Genomic DNA, 10,572 nt, shown 5'->3' on the forward strand with positions numbered 1-10,572 from the left:
CAATGATTACGGTAATTATCGTTACTGTTAAAAACGTACACCTTATTTCCAGTGTGAATTTGTCTAGCTTCAACTTTCAGCCATCGGATCACGTTATGTCTTTCTCTGCTAGACTGAAGAGCCCATTATTAAATATTTGTTCCCCATGTAGGTACTTATACACTGTAATCACATCACCCCGTAACCTTCTCTTTGTTAAGCTAAATAGATTGAGCACCTTGAGTCTGTCACTATAAGGCAGGTTTTCTAATCCCTTAATCATTTTCTTGGCTTTTCTCTGAACCCTCTTCAATTTATCAACATTGTTCTTGAACTGTGGACACCAGAACTGGACACAGTATTCCAGCAGCAGTCACCCAGTGCCAAATACAGAGGTAAAATCACCTCTCTGCTCCTGCACGAGATTCCCCTGTTTATGCATCAAGGACTGCATTAGCCGTTTTGGCCACAGTGTTGCATTGGGAGCCGATGTTGAGCTGATTATCTACTCCATTCCCCAAATCTTTTTCAGACTCACTGCTTCCCAGGATAGAGTCCCCCATCGTGTATATAAGGCCTACATTCTTTGTTCCTAGATGTATACATTTACATTTAGCTGTATTTAAACACATATTTAATCGATCCAGATCACTCTCTATCAGTGACCTGTCCCTCTCCATTATTTACCATGTCCCCGTGTAGACATCCGGGGTGGGGCTCGTCCCTTGCAGGGGCGACTGGGAGCCAGGCCGCCTCACGTCACGAGGCCGGGAAACAGTTCAGTCTGGCAAGTCCAAGCCCTAGGTCAGGGCGGGGCAGCAAACAAGCAGTACTTCAGGGGCTCAGACCCTCAGGCAGGACTGAGCCAACACACAGTCGTTCAGGGGCTCAGGCCCTCAGGCAGGGGCTGAGCAAACAAACAGTAGTTCAGGGCTCAGGTCCTCAGGCGGGCTGAGCATTGGCGTGAGGGTAGGGGAGGAGGAGAAACTGCCACCCGGGGTGGGGTGGCGGGGGGACACAGGCCCACCCACCCCACTGTGTCCCAGCCCGGGGCCCTAACAGCAGCAGTCCGTCAGTGGGGATCCTGACCGCAACACACTGACATGGGCTCGGGGTCCGTTATCCCCGAGCCACTTCCAATCTCCCCCTCCATGGGTACCTGCATGTCCTCAGTCTCCTCCACCGTGTCCCAGACCGTGGGCTCCTCAGGGCACCGAGCGCAGGGTAGGTTGGGCGGCTCCTCTGGACCCTTGGCGAGGGGAAGCTCAGGCCGCTCCTCGGGACACCGGGCTCGGGGCAGGCTCGGCCAGTCCTCCTCAGGATACCGGGGTCGGGGCAGGCTCGGCCAGTCCTGCTCAGGAGCTCGGGCACCTGCATCTGTCCTCTCCCGCGGCCGGCATCCAACTGACCGCTGGGGCCGCGCCTTTATACTTCCTGTCCCACCCCTTGACTTCCGGGGAGGGGGGGGGGAGAGGGTGGTGACAGGCGGCGGTGACTCCGCCCACTCGGGCGGCTGTTCTGGCTCGTCCCTCGCAGGGGCGACCGGGAGCTAGGCCGCCTCACTACACCCCAATTTTTGTGTCATCTACAAACGTTATCAGTGATGATTTTATGTTTTCTTGCAAATCATTAATAAAAATGTTAACTAGTGTAGGGCTAAGAACCGTGATCCTTGTAGGACCCCACTAGAAATGATGATGATTTCCCTTTACAATTACATTTTGAGACCCATTAATTAGCCATCTTTTAATGCATTTAATGTGTGCCATGTTAAATTTATATCTTTCTAGTTTTTTAATCAGAATGTCATATGGTATCAAGTCAAATACCTTACATTAGTCTGTAAGTCTGTTACATCAACACTATTACCTTTCTCAACAAAACTTGTAATCTTATTAAAAAAAAAATATATAGTTAGTTGGACAGGATCTGTTTTCTGTAAACCCATGGTGATCAGCATTAATCATATAACTCTCCTTTATTTATTAATTTAGTCCCATATCAGCTGCTCCATTATTTTGCCTGGGATTGAGGTCAGACTGACAGGCCTATAATTACTCTGGTCATCCCATTTACCCTTTTAAAATATTGCACAACATTAGCTTTCCTCCAGTTTTCTGGAACTTCTCTGGTGTTCCAAGACTTATTGAAAATCAGCCCTGACAGTCCAGCGAGCTCTTTAAAACTCTTGGATGCAAGTTTATTTCAATCCATACATTTAAAAATGTCTAACTTTAGTAACTGCTGTTTAACATCCTTTGACATATTAGTAGAATGGAAATAATGTTATCATACGATATGACTACATCATCTGTTTTTTCCCTAAATAGAGAACAAAAATATTTATTGAACACTTCTGCCTTTTCAGCATTATTATTGATAATTCTATCATTTCCATCTAGTAATGGACCAATACCATTGTTAGGATTCTTTTTGTTCCTCGTATACTTAAAAAACTGCTTATTGTCCTTAACTCTGCTGGCCATACATCTCTCCTTGTGTCCCTTTGCTTCCCTTATCCATTTTCTAAAATTCCTAGTTTCTGATTTATATTCATTACTGTCAACTTCCCCTTTCTTCCAGTTGTTGCATTTTTTATAGCTGCTTTCATATCTCCTCTAAACCAGGTTGGTTTTTTAATCAATACAGCCTTCTTCCTCAATTGTGGGATTGTGGCTTTGGGGCATCTGGTAAAGCATTCTTAAACGATTTCCAATTTTCATTCACATTTTTCTGATTGAAGTCTTGGTTTGCATATGGGAAATCCCTTTGCATATGTGGGGTTTTATACCACTGTTGGGGTTGTGTTCTGGTTTTGTCTCACAACACTTAGCTTGTCAGTTTTCAGTATTGCTTGGCTTACTTTGTACTGCTCTTCTTTGTTCCATAGCTCACAAGACACTAGTCTACAGCCATGTCTGCAGGTTTTAAGAAGCTGAATAAATACAGCTTCAAAGAAATAAGATGCTGGTCTAGTAGTCTGAAAAAATATATACAACCTGAATGTCCCCGGGAGTCAACACCTACAAAGTTTGAAACATCTTTTTTCCTTGTTAGGCCCCTCATTATATCCTGCTTTGAATATTGGCTCCCAGTCTAATGTGGCACCTCCCATCATGCCCCAGCTGAAGACACCTCCACAGCCACAGTAGGATATTGGGTGTTCTTGCAAAGTTATATTAAAAAAGCACAATGAAGCCTAGCTTAAGACAGCCACCCAATGGGCCAACAAAATTTGGTTGCCTGATGTAGACAGGACGTTCACTGGAGGTCAACTTAATTCACACTGGAAAGCTTGGAGACATTTTAGAGATATCACTGAAGACAAGGCTTGCCTATTGGAAATGGCCCTGAGTGCAGGTTTCACTGTATCACTCCCCAGTGGGACATAAAAATATCTAAGGCTAGGTCTATACTACCCGCCTGAATCGGCGGGTAGAAATCGACCTCTCGGGGATTGATTTATCGCGTCCCGTCGGGACGCGACAATCGATCCCCGAATCGGCGCTCTTACTCCACCAGCGGAGGTGGTAGTAAGCGCCGCCGACAGAAAGCCGCAGAAGTCGATTTTGCCGCCGTCCTCACAACAGGGTAAGTCGGCTGCGATACGTCGAATTCAGCTACGCTATTCACGTAGCTGAATTTGCGTATCTTAAATCGACTCCCCCCTGTAGTGTAGATGTACCCTAAGGAACTGAAGTATACTTAAGGGGAATTCCCTGCCCCCTCTGCTGGTTTGGTTGGACCAGCTGTGTGCTACAGCAGGTTTGTGTGGCTGGTGGGATGCTGCTAGCATCAGTGCAGGAGTTGGTGATCAGAACAAGGCCTGGATGTTGCAAGACTTGAAAAACAACTTTAATATATTGTCTCTCTCAGGTAGTTGTGTGACACTCGTAAAAAGTTTATTGTTCACCCTGAATTGCAACTCCACCAGTATCAACCGCAGTACATAGGAGTGGAGGAGACTAAGACCTGCTATTCTTAGGTTATTTTGTTGCGCTATGTAGATAGATTCCAACATCTTATCTTTACTGGTCTTTTTAAACATTTTCCACAGTATTTTCTTCATTCTTTTGTCAGCTCAATTGTGATTGAACATCAATGTTCCTTATCTGTTACGAGCGGCTTAAACCAAAACATTCGATGAAAAAAATTAAACACTGTCAAATGGAAGTGGATAGTCTTCTCTAGTCTCATTTGGTTTTTTGTAGCTCAGGTGCAGAATGTTAGTTGCACAAACTCTACCACATCTGGGTACATTTAGAAGAAAAATTCTAACCAAACCACATCATTGCCCTCTGCTTTCACTTCCTTTCCTGTCAACGCTAATTGCAAAACGTGTGTGTAAACAGTGACTTCATTCTGATCCTCCTGCTTGACATTTACCTAATCTGGAAGTATTTCTGCTGCTCCCTCCACCCTCTTATCTGATTGCTAACCACATCGCCCTCACTTTCTCAGTGAGCTGTGATGACCCAACCATTGAATGAATGGGGGCAGCACAGTATAAGGCCTTGTCTGCCTGCAAAGTAGCGTACTCAGCCTCCAGATCACCCCTCTGACATCAGGGTGCAATGCTGCCAGGGGCCCTGGTCGCCAGTGACTCCTGGAAGCTGTCTGCCTCTCACCAGGTCTCTTGTGGCTCAGCCCTCTGGCCAAGTCAGAAAGTTCAGTCCCCTTCTGGGGTAGCACCAGGTCCAACTGACAGTCCAAGCTAAATGTCCAAATAATAATTCTTCCACCCTCTCAGGCTCCATTGCAATGTTTCTATGGGCCCTTCCTCAGGCCTCCCTCACAGGAGCCTGACCTGCTCCGGCAGAGCTCTCCCTTTGTTACTTCTTGTCCTAGCAGGTTTTCCCTCACTGCCTCCTTGGCAGGTTCCCCATGACATCTCCTTACTCTGGTCAGCCCTGGTTCAGGGCTTCCCCCACAGGAGCCTAACCTACTCCCTGGGGGCCCTTCTACCTGACTTTGTCCTTGGTTAAACCCTAGCCCAGAGCTTCTACCCCGACAGGTGCCGGACCCTGCTCTGCAATCCACTCTCCCCCCACTGAACTCCTAGCTCTATGTAAGTAGCAGTTCATGATTCCCTGCAGCTGGGATCACTAATGATTATTAAACTGCCATATCACTATCAGCTGGGGGCTAGTTAGTATGTGATAGAAAAGGCTGAGCCTGGCTTGCCTCGAGGGCCAGCCAGTGGCATTACCCTAGATAGGGTTTATTGGGATAGCTATTCCAGCAAACCCTCCTACTGTAGGCGCAGCTTATACCAGCAAAAGTGTGCTTTTGCTCTGTCGTTTATTTCATTCAGGTAATTGGTATCTGATTACTCCAACAAAAGAGTGCTTTTACCGGCATAGCTTATACAAGCTCCCCACATGAAGTAACTTATATGGCAAAAGGACTTTTTTGCAGGTATAAACTGCGTCTACTTGAGGGCTTTTGCCAGTATAAAAGTGTCCTAATAAAACTACACCCCTAACCAACATTACTATACCAACAAAAGTTTTTAATGTAGATCAGGCCTAAGAAGCCTTGTCTTTGTAATCAGAAATAATGGGAAGAAAAACAAGAACAAGATGCATGACAATTAGATGTGTTCTTTGACCAGAGGGAGGCAGTGACCAACTCTTATGCAACAACCTTAATTGTGTAAATGTGTTTGTATTTGCCAAGCAGAAATCCAAAGGTGCTCTGCTGGCATAAGTTCTTGTAAGCATTGCACAGCAGAGCATTGCTTTCCCTGGTGTCAGACACTGTGATATTTACTAACGTGACATCTGTATGCAGATATTTCTATCTTTATCCTGTCACCACTTGTAATAAAAGCCGACAAGCCCAGCCAGCTGGCGGTTTCCAAGGTAGGGATATAAACAGGATGCCAACAGAGATCCATTTACTTATAAAGGAAGAGAATAGCATTCACCCACCAGCACTGCTATTCGATGACATGCAGCTTAAAGCAAGAGCTCTGTGTGAGGGCCTAGGAAGATCCCTTCCAGATTCCCAGCTAGGAATTCAAAACAACTGACGATACTGGTCTCAAAGAATGAATCCCAGGTTTTGCACTGGGCCCAGCATATGGCTGGTCAGGACTTGGGGTCAGGAGACAGACATGTTCAGAAAGCTGATGGATCTGTTAACAGCAAGTTTAATGCAGTTCTGCATGAAGCTCCCAGTAACCAGAGATACTCAACTACATTCTGAACTCGGCATTTATTGTGACTGCGGAAAGGTCAATTGTTTCAGCAGGAACATTTGCTTAGAGCACTCAGGCTGAGAAACAACAGATCCTTGAAAAGGAAACCATTCCGATGACTCATTTACCTGGTTTATTCCCCTGCCTTGTTTGCATTTACCACAAGAGTGTGTTCTCCTTCCCTACCCCTGATTTGGATGATGCATAAATCACAGCCAGTGGGCTGGCTTTGACAGTTACCCTTCACTCAGGAGAAGTAACTGGATGCTGTCCCATTATTGAGTGCTGACAATATGCTCAGTGCGGTACAGAACACAAAACAGACTAGAATTCTGCCCCAAGGAACTTACTAAATCCTCCTTGTCTGATTCCTATGGATAGCTCCATTGGGTATTAGTCACGAGGTGTGTGCCCAAGTTCACAGAAATTGTGTTATTTAGGCTTTGTTTAATCACAATTTAGTTAAACCCTGATGCTGCACAGCTGTTGCCTCTCTGTATATTACCCAGAGATTATCCAGACAATCTTGTAAACATACATTTGCAGGTCTCTGTCAACTGATCATAGAATTGTGGTTATTGCTTAACACACTGGGTAAAACTGATTTAGAGACCAAGTGAATTCCCCAGCTTACTTTAGGGACTCTCTTGAATATGTTCAGTGTTATGCATTTCAGGCCATTGACAGCAACTGTGGTTGTGATAAATCAGCGGTGTCATCAGATACAACTGTTCTGCTTTACAAATAGTATCAGTTGAATTAGATGGGGTTTGGATTCGGATTGTTTAAAAACCATTTGTGTTAGTGGCCAGGAGTGACTGACAGTGCTCATTCCGGAAGGGGGCCCGTGCATAGTAAATGGGTGGAGAGGGTACCAGACTGCAAGCCAGGAGAGCTGCATTCTGTTTGGCCACTGAGCTGCTGTGTAACCTTGGACAAGTTATTGTCTGTGTGTGTCAATCAGTGCAGTGAGGATAACAATCCCTCCCCTCCTTTATAAAGAGCCATGCAAGAGGAAAGTATTGCTACTGTGTAGGTGTGAGACAATTATCTGCCCCAGGCTGGAAATTTTCTTCTAAGGAAGAGTAAGGGTTGTCCCTCCCTGTTCCTAATGGACGTGAGTCTTTGGGATCCCCCCCACATATCTCAGCTTTCACCATCCCTTTCCGTTCTTATTGCTCATCAGTGGCTGGAGAGGTTCCTTTTCGGTGCTGAGAGGTACTGCAGCCTGTAGACGTAATGCCCATTGGAGTCCGTGGAAAAGCTCCTATTGAATTCAGTGGACACTGGGTCAGGTTCTGGTGTTGTTCCCTCCATACACCTGTACCCCACCGACCTGAATAAAGTGTGCCTGGCATCAGGAACAGAGCCCTGTCCCCTTGTGGCAGTGCAGATCACTGCCAAAATATTACTTTTGCTTTCGTTTTCCATCCAGTTTGGTTAACGTGGGAGAGTATCTGTCCCCAGCATTGGAATTGTTAGGAACACCACTCATTGCAGAGCATCTGTTGCTGAATACATGCAGGGACTCAGCGTTAAATGGCTTATGGTATCCCAAAGAAAACACACACATGTAGAACAGGAAGATGACACGTTATCAATACCCCTCACAGGACTATAAAGTTAGAGATCTACAAGAGCGGAGGGTCAATCCCTTTGCCAGAGCAGAATATAGGTCCTCAATAGAGGACTTACCAGATGGTCAACTGATCTTAGCCAAAGTTTTGGAACATGCTCTGGAGTTACTCAAAGCCTCCTTTTACAGTGAAAACAAGCCCAGCTCTCTTACCCTTGTGACTTCAGCATATCTGCTGAGGGGAAGGGAAGCCAAGAAGCAACACCGTTGGAGCGGGATGTGCTCATGGATTCCCCACAGTCCAGGGGACTGTCCACTGCATTCCCTGTGGATCCAGTGGCCACTAAAGCCTTTCTTCAGGCTTTCCTATCCTCGCCCCACAACTAGAAAACTCCCACATGCAAACCAGACAGAATATCCATTGTAAGTATTCCAGCCTCATCGAGTGCCCTGTCGTTGGGAAAGATCAAACCCCATAAGCAGAGCTACACCGGGGAAGGGTAACATAGTTCCCAGGTGGGTTCAGCTGCATTGGTATTAACTGCATTGGGGCCCTTGTGTAGAAGGTTCTCTGGCTCCAGCAGTGGTTTTCGGCGCCGTGTCAGGTAAATGTGTTCAGAGGACGTGGCTGGAAACAGCTGCTGGAGCCAGAGCCCTGTCCATACTAGGGCACCCCATGTAGCGGACACCAGTGCTGCCGCCCCAAGTAGTCGAAAAGGGAGGCTTATAGAAGTCAGGACACACTGGCCCAGGAGTGGGGCTAGTTAGTGTGTGGAGTTTTGAAATAATAAGTTCACTTTTGCTGGCTTTGTTGTGGAATCCATCGTGCCGGAGAGTTCCTACTGCCCTTTGTAGCAGCTACATGGAAAGGTCACATGAAAGGTTGGATTTAAATTGTTAAAAACCCGACAATTTTCAGTTATGAAGGTACAATGGCAAAGTCCCTCAAAGTGGCCACTCAGAGACTTGTACTTGAGAGAGTTGGGAGTGCTCTAACACAGCTGCCTTGTGGCAGCAGAGCTAGAGAGAGAGGCACTATATTATTCCTCCACCCCTTCCTGGGTCTTTAGGAGACCCAGGAGTAGCTCTGGGAGAGGTTTCAAAGCAGAATTTAGCCAACACAGAAGCGTTTCCAGAAGCAATAGAGAAACTAACAACATATCTAAGCACTTGTGGTTCCTGTATTCATTGTAGGGGAAACCATAATAAACAATGAGCAAGAAAATGTAATTGCTATGCAAAGCATTTCAGTAAATTACATTTTAAGAGATCTGCTGGCTTTTGTTAATTTTTAATCCGCAGTTATTAAGTCAGACCCTTGCTGTTATTTAAGTATAGGCTTTGCATTTATCCTCTGCCAATTCTCTACTGTTACCATCCTTCTCTAATCGAGAGAAGTGCTAATTTGTACACCACCATCCATATTGTTCAGTCAGCAATTGTCCTTGTACATAAGACGACGACCTGGGCACTGTCTGATCACAAATCCAGCCTGTTGAACTGAGTTGCCCTTAAACTCTGGTGTTTCTTACCATACACTCGTAGCTTGCACTGTTACCATAATATCTACATGTCTTATGTACTGTCTATAACTGGATTTTATCAAAGGGCATCTTAAAAATAAGCTGTCAGACAAACCTGGAATATCCCGTAAACAATGTATTTTTAATGTAATAAATGCCATCTCTGGATGCATTGTCTATGAAAATACCAATGAACTGCTGTCAGAAGCAGGGTGATGAGGGCCAAATTCACTACAGTGGAGTTACAGCGGGGCAGAGTTTGGCCCAAGATGTTTCATTGCTACTGTTCCTGCTAGTCTGTCGCACAAAATCAAAGACATTTGAAGTGGAAGGGACCTATCAGATTGTCTCCCAGCAGACAACACCGGATTGATCCCTGGAGAGGATCTACTCTTGTTCAGCATCTCGCTCTGCCTCTCTTTCCAGAGGAGCAGCATCTCTAAATTCCATAATTAAAAGAGACAATGAAACCCCTCCACCTAAATCCAGCTCCTTAACTAGGCTCTCACCCACTGGCTACAGGAAGGGGAAACTTAACCAGCCTTTTGTTCATATTCTAGGCATAACATTCCAATAGGTCTGCACGCCAACCTGTCTGAGGGCTCTCCTGTCTGCACGGCACTCAAGAAGAACTCCTCCCTGCTCAACAAAGACGGATTCTTCCACGGAAAGATGGGATTCAGGACGGTTCTAGCAAAAGGTCTCCTGAAAATGTCAGAGGTGGGAGAAAAAGCAGCCAACGCTACCCAAACACTTTCCATAGACATAACTTGCCCTAAAATCATTTTGCTTTATTGCTCACCCATAGGTCATGTGGAAAGCTTCTCCAGGTCAGAGCTCAGGGTGTAGTTGGAGCAGGAGCCTGGCAGGCAGGCGCTCTGGGTTCTACTCCTAGATCTGCCTTGTGACTATGGGCAAGTCACAGCGCTTCTCCGTGCCTCAGTTTCCCCACATGCGGCTATGTTATAACCGCTTACCTAAGTGGATGGGGGTTTTACAGGAATTATTGTTTATAAGGTATCCTGAGATCATTGCATGGAAAATCAATAGAAGTGCTTATTAGGATTAATTTGCCTGCTGAGAAACTGTTTGATTCTGATAGTTGTCAGCTTGAATCATCAGAAAGAAGAACAGGAGTACTTGTGGCACCTTAGAGACTAACAAATTTATTAGAGCATAAGCTTTCGTGGACTACAGCCCACTTCTTCGGATGCATATAGAATGGAACATATATTGAGGAGATATATATACACACATACAGAGAGCATAAACAGGTGGGAGTTGTCTTACCA

General features: G+C 45.6%; 2 protein-coding genes across 6 annotated transcripts in view; one reads left to right on the forward strand and one right to left on the reverse strand.

Annotated features, from left to right (window-relative positions):
* Positions 1-10,572, forward strand: part of YDJC (YdjC chitooligosaccharide deacetylase homolog) — a 76,274-nt gene that overhangs the window by 57,981 nt on the left and 7,721 nt on the right. For all 5 annotated transcript variants that reach the window (XM_034791011.1, XM_034791009.1, XM_034791010.1 and 2 more), the window contains one exon: positions 9,841-10,000. In XM_034791011.1, the coding sequence (XP_034646902.1) occupies positions 9,841-10,000 (160 nt within the window). The remainder of the gene's footprint in view (positions 1-9,840; positions 10,001-10,572) is intronic.
* Positions 1-10,572, reverse strand: part of CCDC116 (coiled-coil domain containing 116) — a 50,551-nt gene that overhangs the window by 36,447 nt on the left and 3,532 nt on the right. The gene's annotated exons all lie outside the window — the stretch shown is intronic.

Source organism: Trachemys scripta, chromosome 15 (assembly GCF_013100865.1).
Source record: "Trachemys scripta elegans isolate TJP31775 chromosome 15, CAS_Tse_1.0, whole genome shotgun sequence".
Classification (NCBI taxonomy): Eukaryota; Metazoa; Chordata; order Testudines; family Emydidae; genus Trachemys; species Trachemys scripta.